The 26,995-nt window shown below is 38.5% G+C and overlaps 1 protein-coding gene across 5 annotated transcripts in view; it reads left to right on the top strand.

Moving 5' to 3' along the window:
- Positions 1–26,995, top strand: part of IGSF11 (immunoglobulin superfamily member 11) — a 220,803-nt gene that overhangs the window by 74,951 nt on the left and 118,857 nt on the right. For 3 of the 5 annotated variants that reach the window (XM_030941461.1, XM_030941454.1, XM_030941439.1), the window contains exon 1: positions 24,297–24,628. The exons of 1 other annotated variant lie outside the window; for it this stretch is intronic. Coding sequence is in view for 2 of the 4 variants with exons in the window: in XM_030941439.1 (XP_030797299.1) it covers positions 24,577–24,628 (52 nt within the window). In the remaining 2 variants the exon portion in view is untranslated. Of the gene's footprint in view, positions 1–24,288; positions 24,629–26,995 lie in introns of those variants that run through there. One more of the 5 variants, XM_010357443.2, reaches the window with a different exon arrangement.

Below are 26,995 nucleotides of genomic sequence, written 5' to 3'. Positions count from 1 at the left end.
TTTCAAAATACCTAATGTTGACTCAGTTAATTTCCATGGCAATGTATTTCAGTCACTCATTTTTTTTGTGGTCTTGATTACCAACCCAGCTTACTAAAATGTAAGCATGTTGTCTCTCCTCTCTCTACCAAAGATATAGAAAATAACCGTTGTCGACCAGGTGCAGTGGCTCACGCCTGTGATCCCAGCACTTTGGGAGGCTGAGGTGGGCGGATCACAAGGTCAGGAGATCGAGACCATCCTGGCTAACACGGTGAAACCCCATCTTTACTAAAAATTCAAAAAAATTAGCTGGGCGTGGTGGTGGGCACCTGTAGTCCCAACTATTCGGGAGCCTGAGGCAGGAGAATGGCGTGAACCCTGGGAGGCAGAGTTTGCAGTGAGCCGAGATAGTGTCATTGCATTCCAGCCTGGGCGACAGAGCTAGACTCCGTCTCAAAAAGAAAAGAAAATAACCATTGTCACTCATAAATCATACCTTTATATGCTCTAATTACATGCTTTACTTAAGAAAGACTCTAAGTTATGATCTCTTTTTTAGAATAAAGAAATCATTGTCCTTTTATCATGTGAGTCAGTATGAAGCTATTTTAAAATACTGTTCTGCTTAAAACTTACTTTTAAAAAGTTACTTTGAAAGCTAGAGTCCTCAAAAGCAGTTTGGCAGAGATCAGTAAATAAATTATTTACTGAAAAATTTCTTATTAGAGAGAAGAACTGAATGACAGAGAAACGTGTTGCCAGTAAAATTACTTCCTTCTCATTGATAAAGGACCACTACAGATATGGAAGTCGTGCTGCTAGCATGCAAATATGAAATGGCCTAATGTTCTTTGGGCTTTTGATAAGTACTTGGAGCAGAAAATAATTTTTCTCTTGTGCAATTATAGAGAGGAATTTATTAGTCAGATAAGAAAGAAGCTAAAAGAAGTGCTAAGAATGGAACTGTGGCAGAGATTGCTAGCTGCCCACCTAATATCCATTTTCTCTTTTTCTTTGCTATGACGTTTTCATGGGGGCAATAATGTACTCAAGTTTAAAATATTACATTTCCAAGCCTCCCTTATAGATAGAAGTGGACAGATAACATGGTTTGGGTCAATGATATAAACAAATGGAAGTTTATAGTTAGGACCTCTGCAAATACTTCAAAAGTTGGTGATCCACTGTTGGGATGCCTTTTCTGCTCTCTGGATGGTCTCCTTTCTCCTGCATGGAACATGATAGGCATGATAGGTGAAGACCCATTTATCTTGTAGCAGTGAGAGAAAGCTGAGAGAACCTAAGTACTTCAGCCTAGACCTCAGCCTTGTAATAGTTTCTTAGATGCAGTCAGTATTGCTTAAGATTGGCTACTCATTAGAATCTGCTAGGAATATTGACTTCTACTAATAGGTAAGATGTATATAGATTGCAGCAGGCCAATGTTTCCATTGCAATGGCCAAATAAATTATGAATTTATTTTTAAAGGTATCAGATACCTGTAAAAGCAGGTTTATAATGCTAAAATCCTAGAGAGAGAAGAACCTAGAGAGGGTAGGTGAATGTGCAAATGCCTCCCTCTGGGGCCTTTGCCTGTTCTGGGCATGGATTGGGTATCTTGCTTGATGTAAGTAGAGGGACTTTATGGAGACCAAAATACAAGAAATAAAGTTTTTAGTGGTCATGCAGGGTTAGAATGGAAAAGAGGAAACTTGAAGCACTTTAAATGCATATCTGATTTTTCCCCACAGTGCGTTAGCCAATTTTTGGTGTTGCATAGGGAGCTGAAGAGCTAAGCTGAAAGCTTCTAAAAGGCAGAGTGAAATTCCCTGCAGTCTCATGAAACTTGGGAAACAAAGACCCACCAAGGGAAGGGAACTTCCTTAAATATACAGTTGATTTCCTTCTGAAGATATTGGCTAGATTTTAAAATGTAGGAGGCAAAAGGCTAAAGGTGGGCTGAGGACCTTGGAAGGGCAGAGCTGGATCTACAGTTTGTCAGAATTGGCTCACCAGGATTTCCATAAGAAACCTCACGAGAGCCTGAGGAAAAGAGGTGAGCCAGAGGTAGACTTGACTTTTATTAACACTGAAACTCAGCTCCAACCAGTTCAGTAATTGGATTGAGGTGATCAGCCAGCCACTCATCATATATGCTAGTACAGTACAGAAGAAACTCTTTGGTGAAAGATAACATTACTTGGAGTTTTGTATCATTTTTTAAATACATGGAGCTTAGTATACAATAAAAAGCTACTAGATTTACATTGAGGCAAGACAAATAGGATCTATAATAAAAAAAGCACAGTTATACTAGGGCCACATGTGGTCCAGATATTGGAATTTGCAGACAATAAATTTAAATAACTGTGATTAATATGTTTAGAAAATAAACGAAAATGTGGACTAATAGATAAAATGATGGAAAATTTTGCCAAAGAATTGGAATCTATGAGAAATGAAATAGATGTTTAAAATTAACAAGTATAATATCTGAAATCAAGAACTCAATAGATAGGTTTTATGGACACAGCAGAACACAGATTAAGTGAACTGGAAGACAATTCAAGAGAAAATATCCAAGTTGAAACACGGCAAGACAAAAGGATCAAAAGAACAAACTGGAGTATAGCAAACAGGTATAGTGGTATGATGACAATCCAGTTCTCTGGGAAAAATAAAGTATCAACTTGCAGTGTTTGCTGACTGTCGTGGTGTAGACACTGTCACCATGGATGATTTCAAGCTACCAATGATTTAACAACAATCTCACGGAATTCCTGAATATTTAACCATTGGCTCTGACAAGCTGATATGAGCTGCTCCAGCACACCACTTTGTATGAATCATACTTAGAATCTAAAATATGTTTAATTAGAGATCCAGAGAGAAGATAGAGATGGGAAAGAAGGAATATTTGAAGAGATTACAGCTGAGAATATTCCAAAATTTTGAAAATAAATCAAGCCACAGATTAAGGACCACAGCAAATTATAAATATGATAAATCCATAAAAGACTATATGTAGGCGTATCATCATGAAACTGTTGCAAACCAAGATATAATGGGCCGGATGGTGACACCCAAAAAGATATGTCCATGTCCTAACAAATGTTACCTTGTTTGGAAAAAGGATCTTTGCAGATGTAATTAAGAATTTTGAGATGAGATCATCCTGGATCAGTTAATCCAGGTGGGCCCTAACTGTTGTCTGCCTGTTTCACCATGATAAAAAAAGAAATACAATTACTTGTATTAGTTGTGAAAAAGGGGACATAACTATGGATTTTACAGACCTCAAAGTTTCGATAAATTATGATGAAATGGATGCATTTTTAAAAAATACAACTAACCAAAGCTGATAGAAGAAATAAAAAACCTGAAGTATTATGTTTATTTAAAAGTTAGCTGTTAAAAAACAGCCCTCCCATGATGAAAATTACACATTCAATGAATACACAAGTAAATTCTTCTAAGAATTTGTGAAATTCTTGTGAAACAAATATTTCACGATTCTTTTATAGAACAGAATACTACAAGCAATGCTTCCTTGCTGCTTCTTTTTTTTTTTTTTTTTTTTTTTCTTTTTTGACAGAGTTTCACTGTCACCCAGGCTGGAGTGCAGTGGTGCGATGTTGGCTCACTGCAACGTCCACCTCCTGGGTTCAAGCAATTCTCCTGTCTCAACATCGCGAGTAGCTGGGATTACAGATGCATGCCACCGTGCCCATCAAATTTTTGTATTTTTAGTACAGAGGGAGTTTCACCATATTGGTCAGGCTGGTCTCAACATCCTGACCTCAGGTAATCCACTTGCCTCGACTTCCCAAAGTGCTGGGATTACAGGTGTGAGCCACTGCCCTGGCCTGCTTCCTTGTTTTTTGTGAGGCCAGCATAATTTTGCTTCTAAAACCTGACAAGGAAATTACAAGGAAAGAAAATTATAGACCACTGTCTCATGAAAGTAGATACATTAAAAAAAATCCAGTTATATGTAAAAACATATCCTATGATGATGACCAGGGAGATTTCACAGATACACTGATGGTTTAGCATTCAAAAAAATCAATGAAGACTATATATTACTAAGAAAAAGTGACAGGTGACATTATCATTGCAACAGATACAGAGAAGGTATCTGAGAAAATTTAGTGCACATTAATGATTTTTTAAAATCTTGGCAAACTTACAATAAAATGGAATGTTCTTAATTTGATAAATATGTCTATTAAAAACCTATGTGATACATCACTTGAAAAGATAAAATATTCAAAACTTTCTGAAATTGGGTATGAGTCAAAGAGGCCAGCTACCAACACTTACATTCAACATATTCTGGAGGTCTCAGGAAATACAACAAGGCAAGAAAAATAAGTGAATAAAGATTGAAAGGGAAGAAATAAACTTATTTTTACATGACATGATTGTGTATGTAAGACCATTCAAAAGAATCTATAGTCAAACTATTAGAATCAATAAGTGAATGTAGTAAGATTTTTGGAAACAAGTTAGATGTATGAGAGTAAATTTTTTTGTATGCCAGCAATAATCAAATAGAAAATTAAATTTGAAAAACAATACTATTTATAATTGCATCAAATAATGTCACATATTCGCAATAAATTTGATTAAAAAGGAACAAGAAACTACAAAATATTGTTGTGAGAAATGAAAGAATCCTAAATGTATTGATTGATATGCCATTTTCTTGGATTGGGAGCCTTAATATTATAAAGATATTTTGTCCCAGATTAATCTATAGTTTCAGTACAACCCCAATCAAAATCCCAGAGATTTTATTGTGTAAATTGAGATGCTGATTCCTAAGTTCACATGGAAATAAAAAAAAAAAAATGAGCAGCCAAAGCAACCTTCAGAACAAAGCTGGAGGACTTATACTACCAGACATCAAGACTTAAAAACCTACAGTGTGTAGGACAGTGTGGTATTGGGATTAGGATGGAGTAGTTGACCAGTGAGAACAGAATAGAGGGAAAACCCCCTACACATACTCAGCCATCTAATTTATGACAAAGGCTGTGCTGCAGTTCAGTAAGAAAAAGCCTTTTAAAAAAATGATGCTTAGTTACATTCAATATTTTGGCTATTCCTACCTCATACCATTTATAAAAATTAAATCCATATGGACTGCAGATATAAATGTGAAAAGTAAAACAAAAAAGCTTTTAGAGTGAAATGGAGGAGAACTTCTTTCGGACTTTGTTGTAGTCCCTGATCTGTGGTCATTTTATTCTGACTCAGGGTTCCTCTGGCACACCAGTTTCCTCGGCATCTCAGAGTCCCCTTCCTCCTTTCAACCAGGAACCTAACGCTACTCTGCACTTTCTGGACCACTATAATGGAACATGGGCAACTCCATGAGACAATCTTTTGGCCTACTCGTCAAGACATTTTCCCAACCATCACTCTTCCACAGCTCATTTGCTAAAATGCAGCAGTGCCTTCTTGCACTACTACACGTTACAGAGAAAGTGAGGACATTCACATTTGACCTCCTGACCTCTTTCTTTCTCTCCCCTGGTTCCTCTTTGAAAAGTTTTCCTTTCCTTCTTGCTAGGGTTGGAACATCATCTCTGTGATATCCTCTGATTTGTATTCAGGAAGACTTATGTTATAACACCTTTGTGTGAATACATCTGACTTGTCTTTAGATATTTAGAAAGGAACTATTGAAATTAAAAACAAAACTATACACTATAATAACAAGAACACAATAAAGTAAGACGTCCCCTATCTTGAAGCCTGGCTAAGAGAAGATATTTTTGCATGGGAGTAAAAAATGGGACCATTGTACTTAAAGCAGAAGAATGACTTTTTTTTTTCTAGGTACCTGCACTGTTCATGTCTGTGCACAAAAACAAAACAAAACATAACAAAAAAACCCCTCATGGCTTGTCCTCAAAAGGGAAAATTTTCAAGAAAACATGATTTACAAAGGGGAATTAAAATGCAGAGTTTTGTTTCAAAATATCTCCATTTTTTCACCTGTTCCAAAAATTATCTACTTACCCTTTGCCTAGCCAAGCATCAGTCTTTGTAGAGGAATCATGTCTTTGGGGAATTCTTTCTAGCTTTCTTTGATTATGTCAAATTGTTCTGTTACAGGTCCATTCAGAACTCAGCCCCTCTCCTTCATACCACTTTTCACATTTGTCTATAGAATTATGTGGTAAATTTCTGCCTTTTCCACTAGACTGAAGGTTTCATAAGAGCAAAGACCTATTGATTTTTTGTACTTTTATCACCAGTACCCTGGACAAAGCCTGGGAGATCGTATATTTTCAAAAAGCACTGTAAAACCCAATCCAGTGTACCTCATTAATAATGAGAATGAATATATAATTCTATTGACAATTCCTGTCCTATGTTTAGTTCTTTTCTCATAGTGCGGGAAGGGGAATTAAAGGGAGTGGAGGCTAAAGTGGAGGATGTGGTGGGGTGAATGAAGTTAGAGGGTTAAATCCTTCCTAATCCTGCCTTGAGAAGCAGAGGGTGTGTTCCTGTATATCATGGCCCAGTATTCTTGCATCAAGCTGATGAAACAAGTGTCAGTTCACTGTTCCTGGTATCACTGATGCAAACCTGGAAGCACCAATCAATATAGGACACAGAAACATTTCCATCAATAGCTAAGCTTTAGTTTGAAGTGCCATCTTGCTAAACCATAGCTAGGACATAAATAGATGCAGATTCAGCAACAGGATTTCTGTAATTCTTGGCTGTCTTGCTAGGCAGTTTATTACCCTAGTCATTTTAGAACCTCATAATAATATGACTGTATATTTTGCATGATCTGACTGTTTAATTTCCACTCAACACATCATAGCAGAATTTTTATATAGTTGTTGAATTGATGAAAGACTGCACAAGAGCAGTGCAAATTCAATGGAAGGATAGAGTGGGGTTGGTTGTGAGGCAAAGGCATTTGTGGAAGCGATAATGTTTTGCAGTCTCTCATTTCAAAGGTCTATACAGAGGTATTCTCAGTTTATTCTGGGGAGGTATCTTGATTCTCCACATTAAATTCAATTCAAATATTTGCTTATGGCTGCAAAATACAATGCAGTGAACTATTTGGGTGGAAATATCAAGTTAATGGATCTTTTATCCCCATGATGGCAAACTTTCAAATAAAACCAATTCTACTAATAATGGTAATAATAACAGCAGCTAATCGGACTTGCCAGGCTGATTATCAGCTAGGCACTGTAATGGGCATTGCATACATATTACCTGATTCAATTCTAATAACCTGCAAAGTAGGAATTATATTCCATTTTTATAAGGTGGTAGTTGAGACATATAGAGGTTAAGTGACTTTCCCAATGTTATTAGTAATATAGCAGAGTTGAAATTAAGCAAACCTTTTATCATTTAGAAGGTCAAATGCAAAAGCTCTATTTTGTATTTACCTTATTTGGTTCGAGACATCAAGAAATATACGCTATAGACATGCCCAAATCTCTAGGACAAGAAGTATACTAGTATCATAATTTTGATGTATATTTGAAAAGAGCTGGCTACTGAAAAATTAAAAAAAAAAATCCTATAGTTAATCCTAGTAGGAACCATGTACATAGATACATAAAGTCTATTTGAAGTTAATTGTCTTAGTTTGGGTTCCCCTGAAAGTATATCCTGAGTTAAAGGTTGATATATAGTTAGTTTATTTAAGAAGTAATTTCAGGGAGAAAGAGTAATTGATGGGGAAATGAAAAAGGCAAGAAGAAAAGCCAACGATGCATTTGTTGTTGGTTGGCTGCTATTGATCATGCCAGAACTTCTGGGGAGCCTGATGAAATGTGGCTATGAACTGCTACTTGGAGGATGCAAGGGAGAAGGGTTATCTATTGACTCCCATTCTACATTGGTCAAGAGTGGCCCCTGTGCTTCCAGGTTGCACATGTCTATGGCGCCGGATTCCTGCTGGTGTCAGAGAATCTCTGGAACAGAAAGAGAGAAGTACTTGATATAGTCCAAGGCAAAGCAAGACATTGTTAGGTTATACCTGTGAGAAGCTGATCTAAGCCTGCAGCAGAAACTAGAATAAGAGGTAGGACTGAGAAGATATGAAATGGTGCATAAGAAGATTTTAATACTGCGGCACTCTTTCTTTAAGAATACATAGTATTAATATGTGGATTTTGGTAATAATAATGATTAGATATATATTGATTTTTCTAAAAATGATATTAAAACTGTGAACCAATTTATTTGAATTAAAATATCTTTTAGGCCATCTAATTTTTTCCTCATTGAGTTACCATAGAAACAGCATAGTTCACTGTTTTTGAGTTCCAATTTTTATGGGTTATTCCTGATTTTATTATTAAAAACATTTAAAATCCAGGTATTATTTACTTAGTCTTTCATGTTTACGAAATATAAAACTTCTGATTAATTTTTAAAGAGTGGGTTATCTATTTAATTGTATATGTCTGTGTCTTTTAAGGAAGAGTGTTCATTAACAGATAAAAAAGACAGGCTAAAATCTGAACAAAACATATTTTAGTATTAAAAAGTAGCAGAAAGGTTATCCATTTCAAATTGTCAATCAGGGTGCTAATTCAAATGGAGGTATCTGTGTATAGTGGAAAGAACACTGGCTATAGAGACAGAAAACTTGAGTTTTATTTTCTAAGCTTTATTATTTATGGGCTGTATCATCTTGACTATGCAGTTTAAAGCTTCTTTGAATCTCAGTTTTCTTTATCTGGAAAAATGAAGTAAAATTACTTGTATCACAGCATTGTTGTGAGGATTTAAATAAGACAATTGTGTTAAAGTGTAGTGTAGTTACAGTGCCTGGAACATAGTAAGTATACCATAAATATGGATTAAATTTTAGTGTGAAATGTACACCTGTCACTGGTTCTGATCCACACACTGATCATATGTTCTATCAGACTGGAGGCCATTTTTTCAAAATCTTCTGGTTCTTCTCAGGGTTGTTTTTTCTTATCTTTTGACTATCTTCTTGGATGTTGCTGGTTTAGAAAGATCTCTGATGGCTCTCATCAGGTAGGACCCTCCTCACCTCTTTGAAGTATAAGTTAATCAATATCTCTAACTTTCTGGAAAGATAAGAATTTCAGAACACTTTAATCCTAAAGACAATGTTCTTGGTTGCAAGAAACAGAAACTGATGATGGTTCATTAAAGAAGAAAAGGTCCAGGCTGTTAGGTAGCTCATAGAAAAGGTGAGAAGTCTAAGGGATTAGAAAATAAGCAGCAACCAAAGGAGGCTGAATAGCCAAATGACACCAAAGGAACACTCTGGTGGGGACTCACTGGACAGCTCCTGGCACCACTACCACTGCTGGCACCACATCTACAACTGCCTCTGGTCAGTGCACAGTGGAATGAACTCTTTTTCATCTCTTCCTTCTTTTATGTCTTAGCATTTCCTTTTCCTTCTTCTTTCCTTATCCCTAAATTTTTGTTACACTTGCTCAAGACTTAAAATTCCAAATATGAGGCTCTCCAGTTGGCTGAACCTTATGTTATGTGATTGCACCCTGGTTGTTAGGGGGTATTTCTGGCCTCTACAGGGGAAAGTGGACTCTACTTTCCACTGAAAATCAAACTCTGGAAAATTGCCTGGACATTGGAAGAAGGTCTTGATGCTTAGCAGAAAAAAAAAAAAGCTTGGCAGTAAAAAAAAATAAAATAAATAAAATAAAAATAAAAAAATCACCAGTGTCTGCAGTTTTGGATGTCCCACATCCACCAATACCCTTTCCCTTCTAGTTATACTGAAAAATAATAAATGTATCCTTTTAAAAAATTATTTCAGTAGTTTTTGGGGAACATGTGGTATTTGGTTACATGGATAAGTTCATTAGTGGTGATTTCTGAGATTTTGGTGCATCCATCACCTGAGCAGTGTACACTGAACCCAGGTGTACTTTTTTGTAATCACTCACCACCCTCAACCCTTCCCCTGAGTCCCCAGAGTCCATTATATCAGTCTTATGCCTTTGCATCCTCATATCTTAGCTCCCATATATAAATGAGAACATACAATGTTTGGTTTTACATTCCTGAGTTACTTCACATAGAATAATGGTCTCCAACTCCATCCAGGTTACTGTGAATGCCATTATTCCATTCCTTTTTATGGCTGAGTCATTTTCATGGTGGGGGGTGTGTGTGTGTGTATCTGGGTATATATACACACACCACATTTTCTTTATCCACTTGTTGGTTGATGGGCATTTAGGCTGGTTCCATGTTTATGTTATTGCAAATTGTGCTGCTATAAACGTGTGTGCAAGTGTCTTTTTCATATAATTACTTGTTTTCCTCTGGGCAGATAAGGAGTAGTAGGATTGCTGAATCAAATGGTAATTCTACTTTTGGTTCTTTAAGGAATCTCTGCACTGTTTTCCATAGTGGTTGTACTAGTTTACATTCCCACCAGTGATATAAATGTGTTCCCTTTTCACCAGATTCATGCCAACATCTATTATTTTTTAGTTTTTAATTATGGCTATTCTTGCAGGAGTAAGGTGGTATCACGTTGTGGTTTTGACTTGCATTTCCTAATAATTAGTGATGTTGAGCATTTTTTCACGCTTGCTGACCATTTGTATATCTTCTTTTATAATTGCCTATTCATGTCCTTAGCCTACTTTTTGATGGGATTATTTGTTTTGTTTTTTTCTTTCAGATTTGTTTGAATTCCTTGTAGATTCTAGATATTAGTCCTTTGTTGGATACATAGTTTGTGAAGATGCATAATTTGTGAAGATTTTTCTCCCACTCTATGGGTTGTCTGTTTACTCTGCTGATTATTTCTTTTGTTGTGCAGAAGCTTTTTAGTTTAATTAAGTCCCATCTATTTATCTTTGATTTTTTGCATTTGCTTTTGGGTTCTTGGTCATGAACTCTTTGCCTAAGCCAAAATCTAGAAGGTTTTTATGATGTTATCTTTTAGAATTTTTATGATTTCAAGTCTTGGATTCAAGTCTTTGATCCATCTTGAGTTGATTTTTGTACAAGGTGGGAGATGAGGATCCAGTTTCATTCTTCTACGTGTGGCTTGCCATTTATCCCAGCACCATTTGTTGAATAGAAGGTCTTTTCCCCACTTTATATTTTTGTTTGCTTTGTTGGAGATCAGTAGGCTGTAAATATTTGGCTTTATTTCTGGGTTCTCTTTTCTGTTCCATTGGTCTATGTGCTTGTACTTAATAACAATACCATGCTGCTTGGTAACTATAGCCTTGTAGTATAGTTTGAACTTGGATAATGTGATGCCTCCAGATTTGTTCTTTTTGCTTAGTCTTGCTTTAGCTGTACAGGGTCTTTTTTGCTTCCATATAAATTTTGGGATTGTTTTTTCTAGCTCTATGAAGAATGATGTTGGTATTTTGATGGGAATTGCATTGACTTTATAGACTGCTTTTGGCACTATGGTCATTTTCACAATATTGATTCTACCCATCCATGAGCATGGGATGTGTTTCCATTTGTTTGTGTCACCTATAATTTCTTTCAGCAGTGTTTTGTAGTTTACCTTGTAGAGATCTTTCACTTCCTTGGTTAGGTACATTTCTGAGTATTTTATTTTTTTGCAGCTCTTGTAAAAGGGGTTGAGTTCTTGATTTGATTCTTAGCTTGGTCGCTGTTGGTGTATAGCAGTGCTACTGATTTGTGTACATTGATTTTGTATTCTGAAACTTTACTGAGTTCATTTATCATATCCGAGAGCTTTTTGGATGAGTCTTTAGGGTTTTCTAGGTATATGATCTATACCTAGAAAACAGCAGCAAATCAGCAAACAGTGGCAGTTTGAATCCTCATTACTGATTTGGATGCCCTTTATTTCTTTCTCTTGTCTGATTGCTCTGGCTAGAACTTCCAGTACTATGTTGAATAGAAGTGGTGAAAGTGGGCATCCTTGTCTTGTTCCAGTTCTCAGGGGGACTGCTTTCAACTTTTCTCCATTCAGTATAATGTTGGCTGTGGGTTTGTCACAGATGGCTTTTATTACAGTTAGGTATGTCCCTTGTATGCTGATTTTGCAGAGGGTTTTAATCACAAAGGGATGCTGGATTTTGTCAAATGCTTTTTCAGAGTCTATTGAGATGGTCACATGACCTTTGCTTTTAATTCTGTTTATGTGGTGTATCACATTTATTGACTTGCATATGTTAAAGCAACCCTACATCCCTGGTATGAAACCCATTTGATCATGGTGGATTATCTTTTTGATATGCTGTTGGATTTGATTAGTTAGTATTTTGTTGAGGATTTTTGCATCTATGTTCATTAGGGATATCGGTCTGTAGGTTTCTTTCTATTTGCTATGTCCTTTCCTGCTTTTGGTGTTAGGGTAATACTGAATTCATAGAATGATTTAGAGAGGATTCCCTCTTTCTCTGTCTTTTGGAATAGTTTCGTTAGTATTGGTACCAATTCTCTGAATGTCTGACAGAATTCAGCTGTGAATTCATCTGGTCCTGAATGTTTTTGTTGGCAATTTTTAAATCCTCCCTCCCTCCTTCCCTCTCTCCCTTCTTTCTTTCTTTCTTTCCTTCCTTCCTTCCTTCCTTCCTTCCTTCCTTCCTTCCTTCCTTCCTTCCTTCCTTCCTTCCTTCCTTCCTTCCTTCCTTCCTTCCTTCCTTCTTTCCTTCCTTCCTTCCTTTTTTTGTGACAAACATGATTCTCCTGTCTCAGCCTCCTGTGTAGCTGGGATTACAGGTGCATACCACCACACCTGGCTAATTTTTGTAGTCTTAGTAGAGACAGGGTTTCACTGTGTTGGCCAGACTCGTCTTGAACTCCTGGCCTCAAGTGATCCACCCACCTGCACTTCCCAAAGTGATGAAATTACAGGCATCAGCCACCGCCCCCAGCCAAGAACTATCTTTTTGTTTCATTTATCTTTTGTCCATTTTTTTTGTTTCAATTTCATTTAGTTCTGCTCTGATCTTTGTTATTTCTTTTCTTCTTCTGGGTTTGGGTTTGGTTTGTTCTTTTTTTCTAGTTCCTTGGGGTGTGAGCTTAGATTGTCTATTTGTGCTCTTTCAGACTTTTTGATGTAGGCATTTAATGCTATGAACTTTCCTCTTAGCACTGCTTTTGCTGTTTCCTAGAGGTATTGATAGGTTGTGTCACTATTATTGTTGAGTTCAAAGAATTTTTAAATTTCCGTATTGATTTCATTGTTGATCCAAAGATTATTTGGGATGAGGTTATTTAATTTCCATGTATTTGTATAGTTTTGAGGGTTCCTTTTGGAGTTAATTTTCAATTTATTCTACTGTGGTCTGAGAGAATACTTGATATAATTTCAATTTTCTTAAATTTATTGAGACTTGTTTTGTGGCCTGTCATATGGTCTATCTTGGAGAATGTTCCATGTGCTGATAAATAGAATGTATATTGTGCAGTTGTTGGGTAGAATGTTCTGTAAACATCTGTTAAATCCATTTGTTCTAGAGTATAATTTAATTCCATTGTTTCTTTGTTGACTTTCTGTCTTGATAACCTGTTTAGTGCTGTTAGTTGAGTATTGAAGTCCCCACTATTACTGTATTGCTATCTATCTCGTTTCTTAGGTCTAGTAGTAATTGTTTTATAAATTTGGGAGATCCAGTGTTAGGTGCATGTGTATTTAGAATTGTGATATTTTCCTGTTGGACTAATCTTTTTATGATTATATAATGCCCCTCTTTATTTTTTTAACTGTTGTTGCTTTAAAGTCTGTTTTGTCTGATATAAGTAAGAACAGCTACTCCTGCTTACTTTTGGTTTCCATTGGCATGGAATATCTTTTTCCACCCCTTTACCTTAAGTTTATGTGAGTCCATGTGTGTGAGCTGAATCTCTTGAAGACAGCAGATACTCGGTTTATGGGATTTTATCCATTCTGCCATTCTCTATTTTTTAAGTGGAACATTTATGCCATTTACATTCAATGTTAGTATTGAGATGTGAGGTACTGTTCTATTCATCATGCTGATTGTTGCCTGAATACCTTTTTAAAATTGTGTTATTGTTTTATAGGTCCTGTGAGATTTATGTTTTAAGAAGGTTCTATTTTGGTGTATTTCAGGTTTTGTTTCAAGGTTTAGAACTCCTTTTAGCATTTTTTGTAGTGCAGGCTTGGTAGTGGTGAATTCTGTCAGCATTTGTTTGTCTGAAAAAGACTTTATCTCTCCTTCATTTATGAAGCTTAGTTTTACTGGATACAAAATTCTTGGCTGATAATTATTTTGTTTAAGAAGCCTATAGATAGGACCCCAATCCCTTTTGGCTTGCAGGATTTCTGCTGAGAAATCTGGTGTTAGTCTGATAGCTTTTTCTTTGTATAATAGGTTACCAGATGCTTTTGCCTCACAACTCTTAAGATTCTTTCCTTCATCTTAATGTTAGATAACCTGTTGACTATGTGCCTAGATGATGATCTTTTGTGATGAACTTACCAGGTGTTCTTTGAGCATCTTATATTTGGATATCTAGATCTCTAGCAAGACCAGGGAAGTTTTCCTCAATTATTTCCTTAAATACATTTTCCAAACTTTTAGATTTCTCTTCTTCCTCAGGAATACTAATTACTCTTATGTTTGGTCATTTAACATAATGCCAAATTTCTTGGAGGCTTTGTTCATTTTTTTAAAAATTCTTTTTTCTTTACCCTTTTCTGATTGGGTTAACTAGAAAGTCTTATCTTCAAGCTCTGAAGTTCTTTCTTCTACTTGTTCGATTTGATTGCTGAAACTTCCCAGTGTATTTTGCGTTTCTCTAAGTATGTCTTTCAATTTCAGAAGTTGTGATTGTCTTTTCTTTATGATGTCTATTTCTCTGGAGACTTTTTCATCCATATCCTGTGTTGTTTTTTAGGTTTCTTTCAGTTGTTTTTCACCTTTCTCTGGTGCCCCCTTGAGTAGCTTAATAATCAACCTTCTGAATTCTTGATTTGGCAATTCAGAGATTTCTTCTTGGTTTGGATTGCTGGAGAGCTAATGTGACCTTTTGGGGCTGTTATAGAACCTTGTTTTGTCATATTATCAGAATTGTTTTTCTGGTTCCTTCTCTTTCGGGTAGACTGTTTCAGTGGAAAGATCTGGAACTCAAGGGCTGCTGTTCAGATTGTTTTGTCCCATGAGGTGATCCTTTGGATGTGGTACTCTCCTGCTTCCCCTAAGGATGGGGCTTCTTGAGAGCTGGACTGCAGTGATTGTTATTGCCCTTCTGCATCTAGCCACCCAGTGGGGCTAAATGGGCTCCAGGCTGGTATTGGGGAATGCCTGCAAAAAAAGTTCTGTATTGTGATCCATCTTTAGGTCTCCCAGCCGTGGATACCAGAACCTTCTCTGGTGGAGGTGGCAGAGGTGTGTAGTGAACTCTGTGGGAGTCCTTGGTTGCAGTTTTGCTTACTGCACTGGTGTTCTTGAATGGTGGTTATGCTAGCAGTGAAATTGTCATGTGGATGGACTCAGGACCTCTAGTTAGCTGGGGTGTTGCAGGCAGTGAAATCAGCTGTTGTTTCCTCCTTCTTTGGAGCATGGTTGTGAGAGACAGGACAAGCTAGATTTCCTAGGCCAACTAAGAATCCCTAAGCCTAGCTGGAAAGGTGACCACATCCACCTTTAAACATGGGGCTTGCAACTTAGCTCACACCAGACCAATCAGGTAGTAAAGAGAGCTTACTAAAATGCTAATTAGGCAAAAACTGGAGGTAAAGAAATAGCCAATCATCTATCGCCTGAGAGCACAACGGGAGGGACAGTGATTGGGATATAAACCCAGGCATTCGAGCTGGCAATGGCAACCCCCTTTGGTTCCCCTCCCATTTTATGGGAGCTCTGTTTTCACTCTATTAAATCTTGCAACTGCACAATCAGGCTAAAGGCTTGCCATTGTTTCTGCACTGCACAGCTAAGTGCCCGGGTTCGTCCAAATCGAGCTGAAAACTAGTCGCTGGGTTCCACAGTTCTCTTCTGTGACCCATGGCTTCTAATAGAGCTATAACATTCACTGCATGGCCCAAGATTCCATTCCTTGGAATCCGTGAGGCCAAGAACCCCAAGTCAGAGAACAAGAGGCTTGCTGCCATCTTGGAAGTGGCCCGCCACCACCTTGGAAGCTCTAAGAACAAGGACCCCCTAGTAACAGTTGTTCTGTTACGAGTTGCTGTAATGGCTTTAGTTGGTTTGCTTCCAGCCAGGAGGTGGTGTTTTCAAGAGAGCGCCAGCTGAGGCAGTAGAAGTATATAATCTTGCCCTACATTTGGCAGGATGGGTACTCGGGTTTCTCAGGTGATGGGTAGGGCCATAGGACTCCCAAGAGCGTATGCCTTTTGTCTTCAGCTACCAGAGTGAGTAGAGAAAAACCATCAGGTGTGGGCACTGTTAGGTGGGTCTGAGCTCAGGCTCTTCTTGGATGGGGCTTGCTGCCACCACTGTGGGGGTGGGAGGTGGTTCCCAGGCCAATGGAGTTTTGTTCCCAGGGGGATTATGGCTGCCTCTGCTGCAACGTACACATCACCAGGGAAGTGGGGGAAAGCCAGCAGTGACAGGCCTTACCCAGCTCCTCGTAACCAGCAAGGTCAGTCATGTGCCATGCTTCTGCAACCACATTGATTTTATATCCAGTCAGCCTGCAATCAGGGCTGAGATCTTGCCCAAGGCTACAACCCTCCCTGTTGAGAAAGCAAACAGGGCTCTCAGGCTTCTCAGGCTTCTCTGCCTGCCCACTGAGCACTCAGATCTGCACTACGAGCTTCCTTCACCCTGTGGCCCTCTGATTCCGCTGGCTGCCTTTTCTTCCCCAAGGACCTCTGTTAGATAAGGCCCGGAATGGCTTCTTTGCCTTCAGTGGGCACTTAATAAGAAGATCATCTAATTTTTTTCCTTTAACCTCAATGTGGTGAATTGCATTGACTGTTAAATATTAAACATTACACTCATGAAATAAATCCAATTGGTGTGATGGATTATCTCATATATGTATTAGTGGACTTAGTTTACTAATGCTCATTTGCATCTCTGCATAAGAAAAATTGGCCTATTTTCTTTTCTCCTGTCATTCTTGACAATATTTGGTATGCAGTATAACAGTAGCATCATAAAATGAGTGGAGTGTTTCATTTTTTTCTCTATTTTTAAGTAGTTTGTAAAAGATTGGGTTTGTTTTTGTTTTCTGAACATTTGGTAAAATCTGCTGATAAAATTACCTGGAGCTAGAGTTTTATTTATAGAGAGATTTTAAACTTATTGCTTCAATTACCTTAATTGTATGGGACTATCCAGGTTTTCTGGTTATTTTTGAGCAAATGTTGATAAGTTATATTTTTCTAGGATATTGCCCATTTCCTCCAAATTTTCAGATTTATTGGCAGAAAATTATTCATCTTTTTTCATATCTTTTAAATATCTTCAGCATATGTAGTAATGTCTCCTTTTTTATTCTTTTTTTATTTTTATTTTTTGAGATCAAGTCTTGCTTGTTGCCCAGGCTGGAGTGCAGTGGCATGATCTCGGCTCACAGTAACGTCTCCTTCCCGAGTTCAAGCGATTCTCCCACCTCAGCCTCCAGAGTAGTAGCTGTGATTACAGGCATGCATTACCACATCTGGCTAATTTTTGTATTTTTAGCAGAGACGGGATTTCACCATGTTGGCCAGGCTGGTCTCGAACTCTTGACCTCAGGTGGTCCACCTGCCTTGGCCTCACAAAGTGCTGAGATTACAGGCATGAGCCACCTCATCTGGCCACCATTTTTATTCTGATATTATTTGAGGTCTCTCTCATTTTAAATTTTGATTAGTGTCACTAAAATTTGGTTAATTAATGATTTCAAGGTGCAAATATTTGACTGTGTCAATCTTCTGTATTATACATTTGTTAAACATTTTATTGTTTTTGCCTCTATATTATTTTCTTCTATTAATGCTTCCTTTAGACCTATCTTGTTTTATCAAAATTCTTAAGCTATATAGTAATTTATTTGTGTTTAGGTTTTCATCTTTTCTAATATAAGCATTTGAGACTTAAGTTTTCCTTCAAATAGATACTCTAACTGCATTTTACAGATTTCAATATAAAAGATTTTTATTTTCTTCTAGATACACTTTAGTTTCCTTTATGATTTCTTGATTTTGAATTATTTAGAATTGCTTTTTGTAATATCTCTGTGTGTATGTGTGTGTGTGTGTGTGTGTGTGTGTGTGTATTTGTTATTGATACCTACCTTGATATCATTGTGGTCAAACAATGTGTTGTAAATAATTTCAATCCTGTCAAATTTCTTGAGAATTGCTTCATTCATTGATTCATCCATTCAAAATATTTATTCAGCATCTACAAGTGTCATGATCTGTTAAAGAGACTGAGAATTCAGCAATGAATAGAGTTCCTGTCCTTGTAGATTATATTGGGTGAAGCAGACAACAAACAAACAAGATTATTAAAATAATTGAGTATGTTAATGACAGAATGCTAAGAAAAAAATACAACAAGGAGACGGATTTTAAAATGTCATTTAATTTTTTTTATTTTAGAAGGATGATGTTAACTGCCCAAGGAGTTCACCTTGCCTGCTGCCTCAACAGAGCCAATTCATCAAGACAGGGGAATTGCAATAGAGAAAGAGTAATCAACACAGAGCCAGCTGTGTGAGAGACCAGAGCTTTATTATTACTCAAATCAATCTCCCCAGACATTAAGGGAGCAGAGTTTTTAAGGATAACTTGGTGGGTGGGGGGAAACCAGTGAGCCAGGAGTGCTGATTGGTTAGGGATGAAATGATAGTGAGTCAAAGCTGTCTTCTTGCACTGAGTCATTTCCTGGGCAGGGGCCACAAGATCAGATGAACCAGTTTATTGATCTGGGTGGTGCCAGCTGATCCATCCATCCTGTGCAGGGTCTGCAAAATATCTCAAGCACTGATCTAAGGAGCAGTTTAGGGAGGGTCAGAATCTTGTAACCTCTGGCTGCATGACTCCTAAACCATAATTTCTAATCTTGTGGCTAACGTTAGTCCTACAAAGGCAATCTAGTCCCCAGGCAAGAAGAAGGTCTGCTTTAGGAAAGGGCTGTTATCGTCTTTGTTTAAACTATAAACTAAGTTTCTCCCAAAGTTAGTTCAGCCTATGCCCAGGAATGAACAAGGACAAGGTCAGGTTAGAAGCAAGATGGAGTTGGTTAAGTGAGATCTCTTTCACTGTCTCAGTCATCATTTTGCAAAGGTGGTTTCAATGGTCAGTTACGACTTAGATGACATATGAGAAAAGGTCTTTAGAAGTGAAAGGAGAGCTATGCAACAATGTAGGGAAAGAACAATTTTAGTGTTCCTGAGGCAAACACGTTCCTGCTTATTCAAGAAACATTGAGGAGGTCATTATGGTGAGAGCAGAATGACTGAGGGGAAAAACAGAAGATGTGGTCAGAGAGATAATGGGGGACTAGATCCAGTAGGGTCTTGTAATCAGAATAAGGGCCCCACACAAAGGGGATTCCCCACTTGCTAATCCCCAGAACCTGTGAATATATTACCTCCTATGGCAAAGGGGAATTAAGGTTGCTGATGGATGTTGTTCAACTGATCTGGAAATGAGGTTATTCTGGATTATCTGAGTGGGCCCAGTGTAATCACAAGAATCCTTAGATGTGGAAGAAGGAGTGTGAGAAGGGCTTGGCCTGATGTTGCTAGATTTGAAAATAGAGGAAGGGGACCATGAGCCAAGGAAAGTTGGTGGGCTCAAGAATCTGGAAAAGGTAAGAAAATGATTCTCCTATGGAACCTCCAGAAAGGAACACAGCCCTGCCCACACCTTGATTTTAGTCTACTGAGAATCATGTTGGACTTCTGACCTCAAGAACTATAACACATTTGTGTTGTGTTATGCCACTAAGTTTGTAGTAATTTGTTACAGCAGCAATAGACAACTAACATAGGCCCTGTGATTTATAGTAAGACCTATCCTGAGTGATTCAGGAAGCCATTGGAAGGTCTTGGACAGACCTGATCTGACTTCTTAGGATCACTGTGGATGCTGTGTTGAGAATAGACTGTAGATGGATTCCTTCCTTCATGCAGCCTTTGGCTTTACTTTTCCGTATTTTATTCATTTAAGATTATAAAAATATATAAGTTCACATTTTTAATAAATCAAGGTCTCTGACCTGTTTTGTTGCTGGAAGTGAAAGTGTGAACTGCAGTTTAAATTAAACTTCTATGGAAAACACCTCAGAATTGAAAAATACTGAGGTAACTGCCTATACCCCAGTATATAAAATCGAGTGAATTAATCTGAAGCATATTACCTTTAATGAAAACTGGTAAAGAAACTTGTCAGAACATTTGAAAATTATATTCCTTATAAAAATGAAAATACAAAAAATTTTCAGGTGACATATAAAATGCTACTTATGCTATTGCCTTTTTCAAGTCCTAAAAAACATAGTGGTATTATTTTGAATTTGCTATTTGAATTAATTCTGTAGCATTTCATTACAATGTTCCCTGCTCAGAGAGTAACTTTACCTAAAAATAAATTAGGGATTCAAGAAAAAGAGCTAACTTTTCCCAAAATGAATGAAGATGGGAAACATTGACAATATTCACAACAGTGATAGGGATTGGGCTATGGGGAGGAGGATGGGTATTGCTGTTTAGCTCCTTGTAAATCCTATCTAGCAAGGGTTGACAGAGGAGTGGGAAGAAAGATACATAAGAAAGACAGTAAGATATCAATATACCTAGGTTATGAGTTAATCCAGAATTCAAGAGTGTTGCTTTAAAATATTAAGTGGTTTATTTATGTCAACATACAATAAACACTTGTTGGTTTGCTTTCTGTCTTACTGTAATGATGCCACTATTTTCTTCTCCATTCCTTTATTATTTTAGAGCTTTTCTTGACATTTTGCAATGGGGGAGGGGGAGGGAGAAAAATTCCTCCAAAATTTTACTTCTGAAAGGACTAAGCTGTGCTCTAGACTATATGCTGTCTCTAAGCAGCTGGGTTAAAATATATACAGAATGAGTTACTGGCTCAAACAAGGATCAAACAGGTTTTTCCTAACTTTAAGAACAATGCTCTTATAAAACACTCCATAGACAAATACAACCAAAACTTAAATGCAATTAACCTTTAATTTATATACATGAATGAAGAGGGATCTGAGGTATTAAAAACTTAAAATAGCTAATTCAAAAGTAAATTATACTTGGCATTGGAAATCCTTATAATTCCCTACATCATTTTTCTTTCCTATGTTCTTCCTAAGCTAATAATAAAGTTAATTTTCCATTCTTGAATGCAGATAAACTGATTGTGGAAAGAAGTGGTCCAGCATTTTGATGGGTTGAGGAGAGAAGCTTGCCTAGGATTAAAATGTGAACTTTAGAAGTTGACTTATTTTTCACGGCATCAATGTTTTTGAGTCAAAGGTGCTATATAATATAGCAGAGTCTCCTACCAGGGTTCCTCATTCTGATCATTCCCCTCTCCATTTCTTTCTTGGTAAGGTAGACCAACTACAACTCCCTCAGAGATGAGGGTGGGGCCAATCTCATCCAAATCTTATAGCTTCTGAGGTGGTGTCTGGGTGTGGTAGTGATGGTGGTAGGGCAGAGGTGGGATAAATCTTTAGGAGGTAAGTACAGTGTTACCCTCAGATAGCTTTAAGACACTATCATTTGTACTTTTTTAAAAGTTGGTCTAAAAAGAGATAAAAGAAAAAGGCTTCATGGTGTGGTAGAAAAAACTATATGGTAAATAAGACCCTGGTTCCAGGTGTCCCCATTTACATCTGCAATCTCTGAGGTGTCTCTTGATCTTTCTGAGACACAGTATCCTCCTGTGTGAAGACAGGGTCATCATCCATGCCTTACCCATCCCCCCTGGGTTTGCTGTGAAGATCAAATCAGATGATAGGTGTGAAAGTACTCTGAAATGTGTAAAGTGTTATACAAATATAACATGTTGTCTGTGTCTTTAGTACTCAGAATACTTGAGGGATTTAAAGAAATCATTTTGTGCTCGTAAAGCAGATTAGGATAAAAGAGTTGGTGAAACTCATCATTACTAATAAAAAATTATTCAAAGTATATGCCAATGGTATTGTCTCTATGAATTTTTTTTAAAAACCACACTTCTTGTTTCCTGGGAGAGTGTCCTTGGAAGCCTCTGTATACAGCACTTGGACCTTCCAGTACTCCTGATCTGCCTTCTTCTGGTCCACCAGCTACCATCTGCCCCTATGACTCTGGGCAGCTGCATTGCCTCCTTAAATCTGATCATCCTCACTCTCCCTGCAGAAGCCACACTTCTTTTTCTATTGAAAGGGCTCCTCCACTGAGCTGTGAGCACTGTCCTCTTAATGACTCAGTAGCTCTTGTCTGGCAAGGCAGAATTATCCTTAGGTGACAAAGAGGCAGAACTCTTATCTGCTGATTCATGATAGTACAGACATAGCCCATAAGCAACTGGAACTTATTTGGGGTCAGGGGTCATTTTTTTTTGGTTTAACCTTAAACCCGGTGCCTTACAAAGTGTAGGTACTTGGTAAATAGTTCTTAAATTGATGTGATAAATATATCAGATAACTTGCTTTATCAGGGCTTTAAGCTCAGATTAGTAGGTTAAAGGATAAATATTCTGTCTCTATATTTATATCTGGGATTATAGTGACATGAATAATTGCTTTGAGTAGCTCCTATCACTTGACAGCGTCCTTGTTTTTCTTATATTGCTTACTCTTATACCCTGCTTAGGACTGGATTAGACTGCAGGAATATGTACAAGAGAGGGTGAGGAATTGAACTGGATGGAAAAAAGAAACACTAGTCCTCACCCTGGAGTTTAAAAGAATGAGAATGAGCCTCGTGATATCATAGTTGGAAATTTAAACTTGTTATTAATGTGAAAAACTCTACTGTCACATCATTTATTTCTTGCCATTAGAGATCTGGTAGGGAATTCTAGCAACTTGGAAGTAGTGAGCAAAGTTGAGGCATCTCTAATTCATAATAAAAATTTATCCTTTCAGGATATTCTTGTTAAAAATTAACATTTCTTAACATGTTTCCTTTTTTTACCTTAAAAATATAACATCCGCATTTTCAAAAGAGAAGTACATTCATAACTCCACCATCTTGATATTTTAATTTTACATATATCTTCCAATCCTTGTCCAAATGTATGTTTAAAAATATTTTACATATTTTTTTCTGTGCATATTATTTTTGTTTCTGAGTTTCCCTGGGAGCACTGTATTTGCCAGATGAGGGCTCAATTTCTGAATGGCTCCGAGAATCCTAATTTGTGCTGCTGCAGAAACTGACCAAAATGGGTTGGCATCCCCTGGGCAGGTATGTCCTCAAATTTAGAAGGCTCAGTTTGGAGGCTGAAGCAGGAAGTGACTATGAGCTGTACAATAACGAGCAGAGTCCAGTGTAAGGCAATAAAGACAGGTTTTATAAGAAAAGATGTAGGTAGATACTTAAGTAAAACAATTTCAGATGCTAGGAAAGTCCTTCTTCCCACCCAACCCAAACAAGAAACAACAACAAAAAACCCAACTAAACCATTACAATAAATGCACCTCTCCCACTAGTTAACATGTATACTAAAGGTCAGTTTAAGAAAGCACTAACGTTTAAGATGGAAAACTTAAAATATTAGAAGTTGACATAAGGTTTACAAAAGGGGCAAGAGAAGATGGCAGTCTCTCTGATAGTAATGGGGAGTTAGCGGCATGGTACAGCCCCTATCCACTTTTCAAGAAAGAAAGGTGAAAAGGTATCCAGGAAACAGCACAAAACCAAAAAATTGTAAAATTAGGAATTCCTAATTTTGCCAGAGTCAGGTTCTTTCAGATTATTTAGGTTTGATAAGAGAGGAATGAAAATGAAAAAGCCAAATATAAATTATCCGAAAACTGCCACAGGAAAGACTCTTGCAGGCTCAGGAGGCGGCTGTGGAAAAGTCATTCCTAGAGCTCTCCAGGATGCATCAGGCCGACCACCTGTTTGCGGAGGGGTTTAGAGCAAGGAAGGGGCCCTAACTCCGGCGAGGAGGGCGCCCGCCCCTCGGTTCCCGGAGCCGGTGGAGGCGTGCTGGGGAGCTGGCGGCGCGGTGCGCAGGTGGCGCGGGCCGCGCCAGCTGCGCGCCACGCTCTGCTCCGCGGGTGGGCCGCCAGGCGTCGCGCTGGAGCCGCGGTTGCCCTGGAGACCGAGCGGGGCGAGTGGGCGGCGCGGCGAGGAGCCGAGCTGCGGCTGAAGTAGCAGGCGTGAGTTGGGGGGAGTGGCTCCCCGGGCGAGGGGTCGGCTGGTCCTGGGGCAGGGCTAGGTGGCCGTGAGCTGCGGGGCGCGGCTGGCGAGCCCGGAACGCGTCTGGTCACAGCTCAGCGTCCGCGGAGCTGGGCGGCGCTGCAGCTGCACTTGGCTCTTCTGTGCGTCCGACGGTCCCAGCCCCGCGCGGAGGACAGCGGCCCGGCGCTGGGTCCGGGAGGACCAGGCTGCCCCAAAGAGCGCGGGAGAGTCACTCCCGCGCCTCTACTGCCGCGACCGGGAGCCGGGTAGGCGGCAGGCGCGCTCCCTGCGGCCCCGGGATGACTTCTCGGCGCTCCCCACTGGCGCCTTTGCTGCTCCTCTCTCTGCACGGTGAGTAGCCCCAACCCTTTCCTCCCAGTGGGGCCAGGCTGGGTCGGCGGGCCCGGGGTGAAGCTGTTTGGGGACAGCAAAGAGCCTCCTTGCTTTGCCGAGGGTCGGGAGTCCAACTTTCTCAGGGACCGTGTTCGTTGCTGCGGCCGAGGCTCGCGCGCACCTGCAGCGGCTGCTTCCGCCGCCCGCGCAGCCCAGGTGTTCCTCATCAGAGAGGTAACTAAACTCGCCCCGCTACCTCCGGTCCCAGGCGGGGCCCCGACTCTCACCTCGCTGCGCTACGGGGAATGCAGGATCGTTTTTAGATAACGAACTTCCTTACTCACTGGTCCAGTTAGAAACTGTAGTTAGAACCAGTTGCCTTTACTAGGCGGCCCTAGGAAAACTAGAAGTGCTTTTAAAATCATTTGGAAAGCTTTCTAGCTTTAATGTAACCTTTTGGAAGCCTATACATGTTTTGGCCGAAAATGATCTTTATTTAAAAAAAAATTGTATACTGTGCTTTACTATATTAGAAAACAATAGTTTATTTATACTCTAGCTTCATCTCCAGATGACTTAAGTTGGCTCACAAAAATGCATAGAATATAACAATATTAGAACAAAATAAATGCCTTTAAATTTCTTGTTAACAGTTTTAAAAACATCTGTTTATAAATTTAATTTTCTACTCTCTGCTTAATCTTTCTTACATTTTATTTTCGGTGAATAGCCGTCATATTAATTTAGATCCTGATTTTCATCCTATACAATGCTGTTTGTTTTTTGTGTGTGCGTTGTTCTGTGCAATCCAGTTTTCTGTCCCATTTATTGCTGAGATTTACTGAGATTTTTTTCTAAAGGGTGTTATTTAAAAAGTGGGTTCAGTGATTTATGGAACTTTGTGATTAACCCTGTTTTTTTTTTTTTTTCTGGAGACACCAGCATGTTTCCAGTCATTTTATGGCCTTATTCGAACTGATTTTGAAGTAACCTAATTCTAGCCAACTTAAATTGTGCAGATTCATTGAATAGGGGAGAAGAGAATACGAGAACTTTTTATATGTCTTCTCCATAGAAACTAGTGAAGCTGTAATCATCAAAATTACAGGTAATTTTCTAGAGTTCAGTAGGTATATTTTTAGTGATGATGTGCAGACAATAACATCAAAATGTACATTATGAACTTGTGCTTCCAAATTTCTTTTGTACTGTTACTAGTTTGAGATGGCCAGTTTTTCTGTCTGTCCTACTACTTTTTAAGTGTGAAATAAGAGGGTAAATCGGCTTTTTATGAAGTCCTTGGACACAGCTCTAAATATTACCAATATTACAAGAGCGGCTCAAATTTTTGGTAGAACAATCTATTATTAAAGTTGTATATTATAATAAATGCTACTATTTTTGTAAGTAGCGTTTATGTATAGTTTGTTTTTGAAGTATTAGGCAGTACTTTAAAAGAGTTGATGTAATTCGCAGAATCAGCCTTGCAAGGTCATCTGATTTGTTCTTTTTTTCTTCAGCAAAACTATTCCCAAGCCATACAAGAATGTTTTTAAAGACTTCCAAGGACATCTCAGTCTTGGCAATAACCTGTTATGTAGAGGCATTTTCCACTTTCAAAAACAGTGTTCATTTGTTCAACAGATATTTACAGAGCCATCATTCTGCATTTGAGTATCTGGTGGGGAAAGGTGGTGGTGGAATACAAAGATGTGTGTGTGTGTGTGTGTGTCTGCAGCCCGTAAGGAGTTTGCATTTTTAAAACAGGCTATAAGCATGTACAAATAATTTATGATACAGTGAATGTATGAGGAGTTCTATTTGTTAATGTAAGTATCAAGTAAGACTTCTTGGAGAAGTTCCTTTTTTTTTCTGGGCATTGAATGAGTAGGGTATGAATTGGCTCAGATGGTAGTGAATGGGCTTTCTTAACCAAAGGAACAGCCTGAAGGAAGGATGTGAAGTGGAGCAGGCAGGGGTATACTCTTGAAAGGCCAACCTGCTAGAGCAGGAGATGTGTGCAAGGGAGAAAGAGCCAAAAAGTAGTTGGGGGCAAGATAGTAGAGAATCTTGAATGCTGTGTTTGGGCTTTATTCAGCTGGCCATGGAAAAAGTACTGATGTTCAGTTTCCTTACTGTGGGTGGGGGGAAAGAGGATGAACAGTTAGCGTGCCTGTTTGTGCTAGCACACCTAACTCCAGGAGAGTACTATGCCCTAACCGAATTTTATTCTTGAACTAGTCAAGGGCAAACTTGGTTTGAATGAATTACGGTTCATCCCCAGAACTTTCAATGTGGAATAGCAGGAGGGGTGTATATCTGAACAAAGTTGGTTCTATTACAAAGGGGTAAAGGGATATGGATGTTAGATAAATAACCAATAGT

The sequence above is a fragment of the Rhinopithecus roxellana genome, chromosome 1, assembly GCF_007565055.1.
Source record: "Rhinopithecus roxellana isolate Shanxi Qingling chromosome 1, ASM756505v1, whole genome shotgun sequence".
Taxonomy (NCBI): Eukaryota; Metazoa; Chordata; class Mammalia; order Primates; family Cercopithecidae; genus Rhinopithecus; species Rhinopithecus roxellana.
This window is presented reverse-complemented; position numbering and strand designations above follow the sequence as displayed.